The sequence below is a fragment of the Carex rostrata genome, chromosome 8 (assembly GCF_964058835.1).
Source record: "Carex rostrata chromosome 8, lpCarRost1.2, whole genome shotgun sequence".
Taxonomy (NCBI): Eukaryota; Viridiplantae; Streptophyta; class Magnoliopsida; order Poales; family Cyperaceae; genus Carex; species Carex rostrata.
Window position 1 is genome coordinate 9,857,627 of NC_135925.1, and position 16,863 is coordinate 9,874,489.

Below are 16,863 nucleotides of genomic sequence, written 5' to 3' on the forward strand. Positions count from 1 at the left end.
TCCCCAAACACATATTAATATGGAGAACAAGATGAACAGTTCGGATCGACCGTTAGGATTTTGAAAAGTCAAAATCTAAGACGTTGTATGGAGGGACTCTATTCTATGCATAGCATGCTAGCATATTCCTATATATAAATATAGAATGTCCGGTCCCAAGAGAGCATTATTTTTTCAATTTTTGTGGGATTGATAGATACAATTAATTTCTCTTAGGATAATTCCACTACTGGTAAGTTTCTCTTTTGTTCTTTGTACTTGCTACGTTAGCCGCTGTGGTCCTGTCATCCTAATTTGGTTAAATTCATGTTATTTCTTGTTTTAATAGGAGCTCAGCAAAAAGGGAACAAATCACATGCATTAACTGTACGACTACCAATTCCTGCTTTAATTATACATTAGATCTGGCGTGCTACCTTCTTTCTTAGACTAATCAGGGTTTCATCACATTATTATACTCCTCTTTGCTGTCCAGAAAGTTCCAAGCTGTTACCAACAAAGGATTTGTTAATTATGTATTTACTTTTTCAACATCGCACGCTACTGTTTCTGTGCATGCAAATACCATTCCGTCCCCACTTCCATCTGTTTTGAGCGTATGAATTATTAATCTATTTGAACACAACCTCCATGTGTTGTCATTGAAAAGACTAGTTGATTATTATGAGATTCTAACATAACACATTTTTATATGCTAACTGTTGACTACTGTCAGTCTCTAATTCGCTATGAGGTTAATTAATCAGAGCAACGCCAATATGCTTCTGGTGAGTCACTGGCCCACTGCGCATATATCAGCTTTGCAAGGGACCCACAAAGATGTCACCTCTTTATTTTTAATTAGATTTTTTTTTTTTACATGATTAGTACGTAAAACCGTGTAACTAAGACATGACAATACAACAGTTGGTTAGTAAGCAGGTGTCATACGCAAAGCACACACAAAATCGGTCCCCACTAACAATATATGAAGCAGCCAGTACAAATTATGGAGCAAATAAAACGGTTCCAGTATCAGACCGAATTGAGTCCGACGCCCATTGGACGTGAATTCGTATCCTCTGCATTAACTCAAAAAAGAATCTTTTGAGTTAATACATCTGGACTGTCTGATTCTCTTTAAAATTTGTATGAACTAGATCTGCACTCATATTGAAAAACTCCTGCATTGTAGACTGTGGCCGGATTAGTTCCGTTTAAAATCAAACGGTCCATATGCATCAACTAAAAAATGCTCTTTTGAGTTCATGCAGACGATGCAAACTCATTGGACATGCCATGCTTTGTAATTTTTATTTTTTGAAGATTGGAGGAAAACCATTAAATAATACATGTAAATTGTAGACACAAAAATCTTACAATTCATATAATAAAAAATGTCTTATAATTAAAATTTTTGCATAGAGATTGGATAAATTAAAATAAAAAACTTAATCAGTTTATGAGGATTTTGTTTATAAAAATTGAAACTTAAGCCTAAGCACGGGCCTGAGGTTACACATGTCCGGGTCCATCTCTGTTTTGGATACAAACATTTTTAAACACCAAATATAGTCACAACATGTCTATAAATTATTCATACGCAAATTGGCACACACAAAAGCTACTCTATTCGGATCCAGTTCGTGACCGGATCGAAATCGATTATAATCGGATAAAAGCGGTAACTCTACTAAAAATATATCCTGTTTTGTCTAGGATTAAGTTACTTGGGGATAGGGGTGGCAACGAATCGAACTTATCTTAGTATGAGTTTGAGTTTGAATAAGATTCGAATTGAACTGAGTTTGATTTGTTTCGAATTAAACTAATTGTGAACTACACATTTTTCAAATCAAAGTTAATCGAATTACAAATTACAAATTTTTTTGACAGCCCTAGTTATATATATTGGTAGTTTATGCATTAATTTCTTCTTGCGAAATAAAATTCACACGATTTCCTTTTACCTTTCACGAATCCACACTAATAAATTTTCATGGCATGGACCTAGTCAAATGAAACTTATTTTATTGTTAATTTGTTACGCTGCTGAAATATTTTTCTATTATAAGTTTCCATTATATTAATAATTTTCAACTGTGATATAAGTTTGATTCTTGCATTATTAAAGATTAATGGTTGAATCCATTAGTTGTATTATTTAAGATCCGAACCTAAATAGTTCGCGAATCAATTTCGAACAAATTATATTCAATTTAAGTTTGATTTGAATAAGATTCTAACCGAACTGATTTGATTTATTTCAGAACAAACTAATTTGATTTATTTCAGAACAAACTAATTTTGAATCAAACTAAACTCAAATTGAACTTAAATCAAACTCAAATTGAATGACAACTACAAAATTTTTTGCCTCTCCTACTTGGGACTAGGGGTGAGTAAATCGCTCATAACTCGTGAGCCGCTCATAACTCGCTCATTAAAAGCTCATCTAAACTCGCTCATTTATCCGCTCATTTAAACTCGCTCATTAACAACTCGCTCATTTATTTAATGAGCGAGCATGAGCATGACCCAACTCGCTCATAACTCGCTCATTAAGAATTTACCACACCTAATCCCTGCCACATTTAATCCTATGTAATTCTGTATAACATCAACCTTGCCTCATTAAAATTGATAGATAGTGAGCATAGTTTCATATTTAATTATGTGTAATATAATGAGTACAATGTAACATTTAATCCTGTGTAATATACTAATATTCATAGTTTCATATTCATTTTTTTTGTAAATCGGCAGAACCAAAACCTTCGTCAAAAGCCCAAAACAAGTAATAGTCATAACAACTCACTCATTTAAATGAATTATAACAATTTGTTGGATTTTATTACGATGACTTTTAACAAATTTTGTTATGCGTGGACACACTATATAATTTTGTTATGAGTCATAAGTCATAACTCGTGAGCCGCTCATAACTCGCTCATTAAAAACTCGCTCATTTACAACTCGCTCATTTATCCGCTCATTTAAACTCGCTCATTAACAACTCGCTCATTTACTTAATGAGCGAGCATGAGCATACCCTAACTCGCTTCATGCTCGCTCATTAATCACCCCTACTTGGGACTAACACCATCAAAATCCAAATTACTCGGTCTCCAATGGCGGTTGAATATAAAACTTACAAACACCAAAAGGAAAAAAATTAGAGCGCGTTGTCTCAGCTGAAAATAATATAGAAAAATAACATAGAATACAGAGAGCTCGAAAGCACGTACAGATATCCAATGGACGACGGTCAGGCAATAGGAAGGTCATTCCAAAAGATTCTCGACCTATAAAACAAATCACATCTGAACAGTATCAAGTAAGGTTGGGGATTAAACAAATTATATCCGTCTTGTCAAAGCAAAAGGCTACAAAGAAAGAAAGGAGAAACCGATAAGCCCCTAAAGCCACTTTGCAAGACATTACCACTGTAATTACCCCATAATTTATGGAAAAAGCACCCATATGCCAACTGTACAAGAAAGAATTTATGTTGGACATGTTATGACATTTAATGCTAAAGCCGAATGATTTATGTTGCACAACATAAAAATGCTTTCATCGCGTTATATTTTAGAATAAAGATTTTTATCCCCTATTTTTTATTCTCCATTCATCCTCAATAAATTAACTACTCAAAAAGAAAACTTAAATTCTATCCCCCATTCATCTCCCAACAGTTTAAATACTAAAAAAGGAAATTTTGAGTTGTCTAATATTTTTCTAATTTGACTGGGTATATCAAAACTCCATACAAATCTCTTCATGGTTTAGAATTTATGTATGACATCAAGGAGATCTTCAAGTTTTCCGTAGCAAATGGAGAGAAAATTAATCAAGGGGACCACCAAGTATATATGTAATGCCTGAAAGATTGGCACAGCCGATACATATATTTAGTTCTCGAAAATATGTAACGAGTCGTATATCAGCAAAAATTAATTTGAAACACGGAAACATCACATAATTTTGTACAGGTAATTAGAACTGGAGGCAATCATTGAGTCGCTAGCCAACCACTATTTAGAGTGGAAAAAACGTGTCGTGCCTTGCCGTGACTAACACACCATAGCTTTGATCTTGTGCCGTACCGTGCCCTGATCAAGTTAATTTTGTACGTGCCGTGACTAAAATATCAAAGGGTGGTCACGCCGTGTCTAAACGTGTCTCGTGTGTCTCGCTTGACCATTTAATCATAATTTAAGTTAGTTTATTCAAGATTTATCATTTAATTAATATCTAATGGTTCTAATTACATGTGATTACGTGCCGTTCCATGTTGTGACTAGATCTTTCACGTGCCGTGCCGTGCCAAAGTTTCAAAAGATGGTTACGACACGGGACACGCGAGTCACGATATGTATCTGACACGTGCGTCTTGTCGTGCCGTACCATAACGAGGTATGAGTACTTGTATTCTAGATTTTTAAAAATTGTCCTATTGTCGTATTTGTATCGTATCTGATACGATATCCATAACTGTATCCATACAACATACTCTACAATGTAAATATTAGTAAATAAATGTACAGGTATTAATACTTTCCATATTCCATATTAATACAATTAAGCACCAAATAGAGTAATTTGTAAAAAAAAAAATATTAAATTAAGATATTTTTCAACGTAACAATTCATACTTCAGTTATAAGTACGAATACTTACATTATGAGGTATGAATACTTACAATACTTGATATTAATACTTTCAAACGTCATCTAATGCCGCAAGGCAAAAAAATAGAGAATATGTTAGATACAAACACTTGATACACGAACTATTCACACTTGCAGACAATGTATAAATACTTGCAATACTTGATATTAATACTTTCAGACATCATTTGGTGTCATGTGAAAAAAATTGATAGAATTTGTTAGATAAAAATACTTGATATATGAACTATTCACACTTACATGGCGATGTATAAATCCTTGCAATACTTTATAGTAATACTTTCAGATATCATCCAATGCCATATGAAAAAAAAAGAATTTGTTAGATACATATACTTGATACAAGAACTATTTACACTTACATGAGGTATGAATACTTGCATACTTTATATTAGTACTTTCAAACGTCATCTGATGCCAAAAGAAAAAAAAAACTGTTGATAGAATATTTTAGATAAAACGCTTGATACATAAACTATTAACATTTGTATGACAAAGTATGAATACTTTATATTAATACTTTCAAACGTGTAGAAGATGTGTGTGTGATGTGTTCAGTTTTTTTTTTCGAAATACTTGATATCTTAGGTATGAATACTTTATACATTATATATTAACATTTGCGCACATAGGTATTCATATTTGCACGCGTTAGTTATAAAATATATCAAATATTAAGTGGTTCCTCAAGTAATTAATGAAATTCAGTTAGTTAATAGTCTCCACGAGTAGTTATTGATTAGAAAATAAATGAAGAAAATTGACTGAAAAATAGTTAGTCCATCCCTGTATTTTATACATTCACGTCATATCTATCTATAGATCTTACCAAATTGATAATGTTACACTGGATACTAAAGATTCCAAGTTTGGGAGCTAGTTGATTCTTCAGATGAATGTGGTGTAGAGATTCTTCTCACTCTCACAGTCTCACTCGGTTAAAAGAAAAGTACTTCCTTTTTTCAATCAAGCAAATCCAATTCAACCACTACACAATGCAAAAGCACTAGCTGTACATGGTCCCTCTTTCTCTCCTACCTAGTCCTTCGACATCTCCAGGCTTCCGAATAAAAGTGGAAACTAATTCTTGCTTTCGCTTTTATGGTTTATACCAGAAATTAAAACGACCTCTTAGAGGGAGGTAAAAGGAAGTAAAAAGCGAACTATACAGAGTTCAATAAAATCTGAGATTTAGTAATGAACAATAATAGTGTTCTGACAGTTAGGCAGGGAACAGTGGATACTGTGCCCCTAAATGTAGCATGGTCCCTGTCCAATATGGCAGAGCTATCTTTCATACTACATGAGTCCCCCGGACTCCCAGAGTAAATATAGGACGCGTTGTTGTGTTTCCTCCTCAAATTACAGGGAGGAATCACTGTACTATAATTATTTTAACAATCTTGATTATAATTTTCAAATTAATTCTAATAAATTTATAAGAGTAAAACTAGGGTGTTCTTAAGTTCACCAAGGTGTTTGGTGAGCTTAACTTCAAAATAAATTATATCGATTTCAAACGACAAATTTAAGTCGCTGAAATCCATCTACTCCACAAGTGATAAATTTACATGCAAATATTTTAAGTTTTTGAATTATTTTAGTATAAAGTCAAGCAGTCAAAATTAGAAGGTTTATAAATTAATTTTAGTGCATTCATTTTCTTAACACTTTTTGACCACTTGACTTTATAGAGAACTGTATTGTTTGTAAAGTGTTTGTCAAATTGTTTATGGAATAAATAATGACATAAACTTTATGTTGTTTGTCACGTTTAATGGTATGTTTTCTGTGATTAGTGTTATAAATAACGATATGTGCTTATCGGACGGACAAAATACCGTCAAGAGATTAATTGGGAATAATCGATCGATTAGTAAAATTTTTTTTATAACGGTTTGATCATTGTCAACGACTAATCGGCCGATTAATCAGCCTAAATGAACGTTTCAATACTAATTATGACCTGACGTGCAGATTAACACAACACAAAATACGTGAGTCACACCATGTAACTGGCATAAGTATTGTGTTGTATGTATCTAGACAAAATTGTATCATTTGTAGTGTCTGTCAAATTGTTTATGGAATAAATAATAACATAAACTTTTTGTTGTTTGTCACGTTTAATAATATGTTGTATTGTGATTAGTGTTATAAATAACAATATGTGTTTATCGGACAGAGATAATACTGTCAAGCAATTAATCGAAAATAATCGATCGATTAGTCGAAATTTTTTATAACAATTTGATTATTGGAAACGACTAATCAAGCTATTAATCAATCTAAATGAACGTTTAAATACTGATTATAACCTGACGTGCAGATTAATACAACACAAAATACTCACGCATAAATATTGTGTTGTATGATCGTATCGTGACAGAACTGTATTGTTTGTATAGTGTCTGGTACCGTCGTGACCTTTTTTACGTCATTGACAAATGTATATAATATTGTATCGTGACGTATAAAAGGAAATAAGTGAATCCCAGCATGAAACGTTCCAAATATAAACAAAACAAAAATCATGGAAGCTCCCACTATTGAATTCCGCAAGTTCACCACCATGGTGGAATTGGGAGCAGACCATAGACCAGGTCCAGTCGAATCATCGTAGTCTGAGCCTAGAAAAGCCCCCACCTTCCCTGCGTTCGCCCCGCATCCTCTAGAATTATAGCGGTAAAGTTCACCTGGATCTCAAAAGCTTTTTATAACGGAAATAGTATACTTCCGTCATTAGCCGAAATTTTTAAATATACCATCATCTCAAAAAAAATAAATCCAAACACCATTTTTTTGAAAATTTTCGAATTTTGACACGGCCGCATCCCGAGGAAGCGGCCACCTTATTTCGGGCCGCTTCTAGGCGATGCGGCCAGGGCCGCATCCCGAGGGAGCGGCCACCCTGTTTTCAGTTCAAAGTCACATGAGAAAAAAGCAAAAAAAAAAAAAAAAAAAAAAAAATGGGCCGCTTCCCCTAGATGCGGCCCGCAGAAAAGTGGCCGCATCTGGGCGATGCGGTCATGTCAAAATTAGAAAATTTTCAAAATCGGGGTGTTTGGGTTTATTTTTTTTGGAATGATGGTATATTTAAAAATTTCGGCGTCATTAGATCAGTACTCGTTAACTAAGAAGCAATAATATGACAAACAATATACTTTGCAATTTTATAAATTCATTAAAGTACCGGTTCTCGTGAATATGGATCTATAGCAAAAAATAATAATTAAAGAAACGAAAAAACAGGTGAACAAAACACAATAAAACTATACAACATCAACTTCTTTACTTATTAATTTTAACACTTTGTACAGTTATGATTCTTCTTTTCTTTTTTTAATAAATAGTTTAATACCATCTAGTATTTACACTATTTATATATCACTAGTGCGAGTCTTCAACATAAATTTTTTATTTTGAGAATCAACTTTTAATTTAATGATAAAATTAATTTTAATACCAAAATATAATACAGATGACCTTGAAAATATTATTTGTGTGAAAAATTGTAAAATTGAAATTCAAATGATCCTATAAATATTAAATAGTTGAGTAACTATTTTAATAAGAGCATATAAACCAATAACAAACTGTGGTTTTTATAGGATTCTACCGAGATAATTGTAGAGGTTCAGCAAATATTTCCTTTCATTCATCTTAATCAAATGACTTTTCATCCCTGCCCTTTTTCAGAGACAACTCACAAACCCTTTTAGCCCCTTCTTGACACTCCATGGAGGAGCACTAGTCTCCAAAGAAGAAGGGGAAAAACAAAAATCCCCCAAATGGAGACTGGTTCAAGCTCAAATCATGATTCCATGTCTGGTCTCAAATTTGGCAAGAAGATATACTTCGAAGATGGAAACACTGGGGAACCCAATTCGTCAAAGAAGCCTGTACAGACCCACGCCCAGGTACCAGAACCAGCCCCGGTACTAGGGAAGAAATCAAAGGGAGTGGGGTCCAGTGCTCAGCAACAAACTCCTAGGTGCCAGGTGGAAGGATGCAACGAGGACTTGAGTGGTACGAAGGCTTACTATTGTAGGCACAAGGTGTGTGCCTTGCATTCAAAGGCACCTAGGGTCATCGTAGGTGGCATCGAACAGCGGTTCTGTCAACAGTGTAGCAGGTTTGTTTATTTAATTTCTGAATGTTTAGTTACAATTTGTTGAATTGTTTAGCTTGTCTTTTGTAATTGCTTGACAAATTATTTTGTTGGTCATTTTATAATTTATAGACAGTATTATTTTTACAGGATGGTCATAAGGTTATAAGGTCATAGGCAATCTTGTTGTCTTTGATAGTTGATTTTTGAATGTTTAACAATAGCTGTCGAGTGTTTTCTGTAGCTTTTGATAACAGCTCCGCATTTTTCTTCTCGGTCATTGTTGTATAGGAATGTAATAGACAGCCAGGGTTGGTATTTCTTCAAAACATATCCAGTTTTCTTTTAAAGTTTGAATAGATGAAAGGAATTTCAAAGGAGCTAATAGTGGTTTTTGTTTTGTTGTTTTTCTTTTTCCTCGTCTCGTTGTTTGTGGTGTTGGAATGAGTTCGCTATTTTCTTGTAGTTGTAGTATTCTTCCTGCCTGTTATACGCCTTTTTGTACGTATTTTCGTAATTCATAAATAGTTTATAGTTGGTGACATATGCATATATATTCACCCAAGAAATGTTCCCTGTCTATATATCTATTTTTTTGCTTGTCATGTGAAATATCTAGCTATCAGTATTTTCACTGAAGGGGCACAAGAAATGCAACAGTCCAAAAATTTGCATTAATTTGGAAATGAGATCACTACAGCAGTTTTGAATTAGTATTTATATTAATGGAAGGTAGTAACGGTCTAATAGACTATTTCCAGCTATTTTCTTCTTTCCTGAAAATTTTATATTCCCAACTTGCTAGATACTTGCATTTTTTTAATTTCCCTAACTCTTTTCAGCCATTTTTTATGCTTGAAACAAAATGGATGGATGGAACGTGACCAACCCTAATCATTGAAAAACTTGTATTTTGTTTATTCGCATCAGCTATCACTTTTTAGAGGTATAAAATTAAGGCGTCTTTTTTGAAAGAGACCCATGGGAGTTTGCTTTGTTTAATTTATTTGCATGCTTTGATGCTTAGTAGTTAAATACAATTTATTTGCTAATCTAACGTAGTTAGTGGTCTAGGTTCCTGCATCTTTTCTTTAAGTTGTCCATTAATTAAGTAGACTGCACTATTTTATTTTGGGCTTTAAGATGTGATTTAGATGAAATTTGTTTCTGAACCAAAATAGAGTGTCTTAACTTAAAGAGTAATCAGAAGAATAATTAGTGTGCTCCATAATCGTCTTCATGTAAGATAAAGTAGTATTCCATCCCTCAAAGAAAGCAAGACAGTGGCTCTCACTTTTGACCCATCTTAAAAAAAGTTATGGGACCTTTAACTAGTATCCTTGTGTCCCTTTAATTAGTTGTGCAGTTTTGCATTTTAAGTGCGAACTTTTAAGTCTTTTATAACTGCAACATTATTTAGATGTTATTCCCACCTACAGATTTCATCAGTTGGGGGAGTTTGATCAAGGGAAGCGCAGTTGTCGGCGCCGCCTCGCAGGACACAATGAGCGTCGAAGAAAGCCACCACCTGGCCCTCTTTCGTCCCGTTATGGGCACCTTAGTTCATTGCATGGTATGTTAAATCTGGGACCTTTTATTTGAATCTAATCCCAATTCATAACAAGTTGGAAGGTGTCGGGGCATAGGGTATGCTATTTTTGTGATTTTACACCACCTCAAGCACACCAAACAAAGTCCCACAAAAGTTTCCCTCCCATTCATTGTTACTGTTTCAAAAATTCGTAAATACACCTTATGCTTCCTACATGTGCATAACAGATTCACTAAAAGAAACAGTAACACCATAGTACGCTAGAATGCATTGTGATTACACTTAATGCAATTAGCTATTGATTTCGTGCAATGTGAATTCTCTGTTTGACAAAAGAACCAGGAAGGTTCAGGAGTTTCCTCTTGGATTTTTCTTACCCAAGGGTTCCTCCCACAGCTCGGGACATGTGGCCACTGCCAACCAGCCATCGATCTAGCCTTCATCGAATGGCCAGCAACCAACACTGGCAAGGAGGGGGCACTGTAGAGCCGCATCATCATTTCACTTCAGTCACAGCACATGAGACCCAGACATCATACCTGCCACATGCCTCTACAGTCTATGCAGCTGCAGAAAACATTTCACATGGTGGGTCCCTCCCAGTGGTCCCAGAATCGAGCTGTGCTCTCTCTCTTCTGTCAACTCAGCCGTGGAATAACAATGATCCGAACTCCACTTCCCGCAACTCAACTCCCACTCAACTTGAGGACAACTATGCAATCAGTACATGGGGTGGTTCAAGAAATAGTTTGAATGAGATCGGAATAGGGGAGGTTGGAAGTGCGGGAAGTGGGTCTGGATTGGGTCAGTTCTCTGGAGAGCTCGAGTTAGCTTTGCAGAGAAATGGGCCACGGCAAATGAACCACGGCTCGAGTAGTAGTGGGTTTGGTCAATCCGGCCATGCTTCACACTGGTCTTTGTAGTAGCCCAGTTGAGCATTTTGGAATTGTTTTGGTTAACAGGATTTTCACATTTTGGATTTTGATATGGTGTTAAGAGTGTCTGTTGATCACCCAAGTAATTCCAGATTTGTAATGTTTGAACCCAAGATTAACTATTCACTAGCATCACAATTCATGGACTTGTATCAGTTTGTTACTGTTTTATTGTTGTTCCTTTCTTTTGTTTCCTGCTCGACAATACTCTTTTTTGAAAATTGATTTCTTACACGGCATTATCCAGTTTCTCTTTCTTTAAATAAGTGAAAGTACTTTAAAAATTAACTGTAATTGTTAAATTTCTTATGAAATTTAATATCACAGTTGAGAACTGCTTCAGAATGATTATTAAAATACTACAAATTAATGAAATATTCTAAAAAGAAAATGGATGCATCAAATGCAGTACCAGCATGTGAGCTATTGTGATCGAGTTTAATAGCTAATATATGAGTAGAACTAGGGTGTTTTTAAGTTCACCAAGCTCCTTTGTGAATTCAACTCTAAAACCTATCTTGATTTCAAATGATGAATTCAAACTGTTAAAATCTTTTTATCTTAGGAGTAATGTGTCAACATGCGAATTTTTTTTAATTTTAAATTAATTTTATATAGAGTTAAGTGATCAAAAGGCGTTCAAAAAATGAATGCATTAAAATTAATTTATACAACTTTTAATTTTGACCACTTGACTTTATATTAAATTAATTTGAAACTTTAAAATTTTCACATGTAGACGCATCACTCATAAGATAAAATGATTTCAACGGTTTGGATTCATCGTTTAAAACTGTTACACGCAAGAAATTATGTGTGGTCACTCTAGTTCTGCTCCTAATATATTATTGATTATTGATGAAATTCTGTGTGGTCACCTCAGTGTTTTGATTTTTGACTAAAGCTGGACCAAGGTGCATCTTACTGGCCAAACTGTCACACTCAAGAAACTAAATTTTGTAGCAATTGTACATCTAATAAACAATCTACAATAAATTCTGGGAAACACACCTATAATTTTTCTTTCTGCCACTGTACCTGATATCATAATTTTTAGTTTGTTGTGATGTTATTATTGTTGTGATGGTAGCTGGCCACATCAGCACAGAATGTGACAAGACATGAAATAAACACTAACAGCACTGCCCATTACTGTTGGATGACCATGGACTGTAACTTTATAAATCTAACTTTAATGCAAATATAGCTGACAATTGATCAAAGCCATCTGTAGGAGCAGATAAACACTGGTCACTAAAATCAGTTATCTGCTTAAATCTAAAATTGGTTAGGTTGTGATGAATTAAAGAACTATGAAAAGACTTCATAGAAATTTTCCAGCAGATTAACAAAAATCTTTGTGCCAGGCATGCAGTATTATAATTTACAAATGCTTCCAACTATATCTTAAATGTACCAGTATATTTTCTCAAAGTGAAAGAGGAATCAATGGTCTTCTTCATGCAGTCCAGGGCAACTATTCGTCAGCTCCTCCAAAGATTCATACTGGAAGACCGAAGGGGAATGCAAAATTTATATTTTAGTGATAAAGTAGGAAAAAATGCATCTGTACAGACTTTAAAATCATAATGCTTATATGGTTATACCTGGCACCCACAGTAAAGGCAGTACAGATGTTCATCTCTCAACTTTGTCAGTATGTCATTCAGATCCTATGAGAATCAAATCAAGTTGAATTCATGAGATTTCAATCTATACATCTCAAATAGTATACAGATCAGGTATTGAACATGTAAAACATCAGTACTGGTACTCAATTGGTTTGGAATGAACTGATCAGGTAAGTTGCCTGGTACACTCGTACAGATGGTAGCTGAGGGATGAACACTCACAATAAGCAAAAGAGGCCCTTTACCCATTATCTCGAATAATAAACTACTTACAAATTACACACTAACATTTCTCAAATTTGCAACAGATACCCAGGCAATTTCTATTACCACTTCTGAATAAGACCTGACAGGGCTCAGCCTTAGCCCATCATACAGCGGATTATAATTCAGCTCAAAGCCCATCCAGAAAGCCCATAAAGCCCATAAAGCCCACCCCAGGGTCGCCCTAACTAGCTCATGGGGACCACCTATGCATCCTGTCTTCAGTCCAGACAAAGTACAGCTAGCCAAAAAGATTGCCGAGATTGCCTCTCCCTAGTCCCCACCACTACAGATAGCGAACCTTGACAAGATTTCTTGCACTCTGACCTTTTGATTACTCTAGCCTTGCAATACTCTGGACCCTAACCCTAGGAATTATTCTCGTACCATCTATGCATCTGTTGGGGTCAGTCCGGTCAAGAGTCCAAGGCCCAACTGCCAGATTAATATGGTGGAAACGTACTTCGTCTCCTACAATGATGCCTTTTCCCCTACCTACCTTAGGACATCTTTCCCAAGACCAAGTCAGGATGCACTTGTACTGGTGTTTGTTTAACTTAATACTAAAATGGTAGTCAATGGTAATTTCATCCTTTCTGCTTGACATTTTAACAATTGGGCACAGATTGCAAGATATAATAAAGCTGCCAAATTCTTGGTAAAAATTACTGAAAAAGAAAAATAATAAGTTGGCAGGAGTTTTGTTAACTACGAAAAACTATCCTACTTAAGAAAATAACTGAACAATGATTTGAAGTATCATTAATGAAGAAACTTTCAACGTAGTAATGAACAATCTCATTACCTTCACTCATTTAAAAAAAGTTGAGGATTTGTCAACAATAAGATTTAGTTTGACAAATCTTCACAATTGGCACAAATTATTCAAAATTTGAAATCAAAAGTTTAAAGATGAAATCCAAATAAGAAATATACAAAATAAATTGACACCACAGGAAAACTATCTATCAGCTCGTTTATCTAGTTTTTAATAATTTACTCAATTGATTAGGATAAGAATAGTTGAGATTGTCAAGTTGTTGCATTGTGAAACTATGGATTGTAATTCCTAACCTAATATATCACTCGTAAACTTGTTTCTGATCTATTTTTGTTCAATTATGAAAGCGTTGAGGTATATTGACAACCAATGTAATCATCAATATTAAAAAACAATTGAAATTATGTGTTTTTCATCATTTAGATAGGAGGTGTCTGAATTTTATTCAATCTGAAGAATGTTTTGTTAACTCTGGAAAGTTGATGAAACTGCCATAAAATTGCTGAATAAATGACCATTTCATTTTCAACTTGCATCATATTTGATACAACACCTAAGTGATAAAGCACATGTACAATAATAGAGGAACTCACCTCTTCAGTGATTATTTGCTCTTCTTCCTCGTTTTCAGCCTCATCACCACCCTCCTTCTTCAGCTCAGGCATGACTTTGCGTTTCTCAAGCTGTGCCAGCGTTGCCTCAGCCTTATGAAAGTGGGCCCTTACCCGGCGGCCCTTCCAGCGGACCCGCTGATATTCCTCGAACTCCTCCTTCATGTTGTCTGCTTTCCTCCTCTTTCTTTCCAACTCTTCCTCCTCTTCTCTTGCTCTCTCTTCGTCCACTCCTAGCCCTGCTCTTGAACGCCTTATACCTACTCCTATTGGTTCTGTGGGACCTGAATTGTCCTTACCAATCGCTGAACCAGGCTTGTAACTGTTCTAAATTAAAATAAGAAAAATTGTGAACATAGCTATACCCCTGTACAAGACCATGAATATCTTGTTCAGTTTTGTAGAGTAGAACTAGGGTGTTCTTAAGCTCACTAAACCCTTTGCTGAGCTTAAGTCCAAACCCTATCAGATTGACTTCAAACGACGAATCTAAACTGTTGAAAACCAATCTACTTCACGAGGGATGCGTTTACATGTCAAATTTATAAATTTTATAATTAATTTAGTATAAAGTCAAGCGGTAAAAAAAAGGGTGAAAAATAACGGTGAAAAGTGAACGTATAAAAATTGACTTGTAAACATTTTTTTTCACCGCTTGACTTTAAACTAAATTAGTTCAAAAATTCATAAATTTGACATGTAAATGCATCACTAGTGAAGTAGATCAAGGGTTTGGATTTGTTGTTTGAAGTCAATCGGATAGGTTTTGGTTGAGGTCACCAAAAGGGCTTGGTGAGAGCTTAAAAACACCTTAGTTCTACTACAGTTTTGTAATACCCAAGTCCTTCATAGCCATGAAGACCTGAACACTGAGATCTACTATATTTGAATTTCTGCAAGGCTTAAAGTTGCTCTCTGCTAGTGTAATTTGTTAATCATGATTATCAATGTTTAGAGAATATAATTTAGTTTGGTGTAATGCATAACATTGTTCTGTTGGTATGTGCTATCCTGCATTTGCATACATATTCATGTAATGTCCATAGCATATTCAGCTTCAAGCTAAGTCTACGATGCCCATTGTAAGTTACACAGCTAATGTCAACATATTAGTGACTTAAGTACTTACAAAACAAAAGAAAATAAATAAACTTTTCAGGAAAATAGGTGAATCTAAGAGAAAAGAGTTGCCAAATCAATTGATCCAGGAAACAAGGGGAGAAACTTTCTAGGTCAGGTGTTCAGATTTTGTAAATTTTATAGGTACTCCAATATAATCAGCAAATATATTAATCCCTCTAGTGTGCTAAACACAAATTCAGTAAGGAATCAAGTTACTATGTTCTAGATGCTGATTGTAAACAAGCATAATGCAAGCATCTCTGTGACTTAAATACTTAACGGACATAAACCAAGATCAATTTTCTATAAAATACAGGAATCAGTGATATATACTGTTGTTTTTGTCAGCAGATTGATGATTAGGTTTATTCTCTATTAGAATTCGAAACATCTATTTTAGGGCTTAGGTGCAGCACCCATTACCCACAATAAGTAATTCATCACTCCAACTAAACCTAAAAAAAAAAAATGAGCTTTTAACATTTCTACGCTTGAAAGATGCAATAATAACTAAAAAACAGCAATAAGCAAACCAATATTTACCCCATACGCTGAAGGAGCTTAAACCCAACGTTGGAGTCAGGTATAGCCTTCTCTAGGTTCGCTCTGGTTTTCTCATCCTCTTCTCTCTGCTTCCAGGCCCGATCCAGCTGTTTCTGCTCCTGCCACGACATTCCCTTCGTTTTGCTTCCCCACTTCGACGGCTGTTGCTGCTGCGGAGGTCTCTTGCCGCCTGGCACTTTGTCCGATGAGGCGGGGAGGTCCGATGGAAGAAATTGAGAGAGGTCTCCCATGTAATCATCTTCTTCCTCCTCCGCTCCGGCCATCTCTGACCGGTCTTTTCGTTCTTGATTTGTTGCGGTGATATTGGGCTTCGATTCCTTCTGTTCTTACGATATATTTTGGGCTTTTGGATAAGTTTCGGGCTGAGAGTTGTTAAACGGTGGACGTAAGTTGATGTTCGGTGAAGGTATATCTTTCAGAAATTAAGGCCTATTTTAGGCCTGATAATGTTGATTTGATACGTGGCCTGTAAAAAATATAAATGGAAGGTCACTGAAGGCCGCAAAGATAAAACTTAAAAAGGTCTATGTAACTTTCTTGAGTCTCCTTGGAAATGGAACCCTGTGGTGTTTTTACAGTTAAATCCTTGTACAAAATTTTGAACTTTAGAGGGGTTTGC

The 16,863-nt window shown here is 35.1% G+C and overlaps 2 protein-coding genes across 2 annotated transcripts; one reads left to right on the top strand and one right to left on the bottom strand.

The window, feature by feature from the left end:
* The first annotated feature begins 8,341 nt into the window (after positions 1-8,341).
* Positions 8,342-11,439, top strand: LOC144558274 (squamosa promoter-binding-like protein 17). Its single transcript, XM_078307083.1, has 3 exons — positions 8,342-8,808; positions 10,224-10,357; positions 10,673-11,439. The coding sequence occupies exons 1-3, from the start codon at positions 8,465-8,467 to the stop codon at positions 11,257-11,259; spliced, it is 1,065 nt and encodes a 354-aa protein (XP_078163209.1). The 5' UTR covers positions 8,342-8,464; the 3' UTR covers positions 11,260-11,439.
* Positions 11,440-12,594: 1,155 nt separating this feature from the next.
* On the bottom strand, positions 12,595-16,554 carry LOC144558275 (D111/G-patch domain-containing protein). Its single transcript, XM_078307084.1, has 4 exons — positions 16,224-16,554; positions 14,541-14,880; positions 12,879-12,944; positions 12,595-12,777 (listed from the first exon to the last, which is right to left on the bottom strand). Exons 1-4 carry the CDS (start codon positions 16,505-16,507, stop codon positions 12,718-12,720), a joined length of 750 nt encoding a protein of 249 aa, XP_078163210.1. The 5' UTR covers positions 16,508-16,554; the 3' UTR covers positions 12,595-12,717.
* Positions 16,555-16,863: the final 309 nt, after the last annotated feature.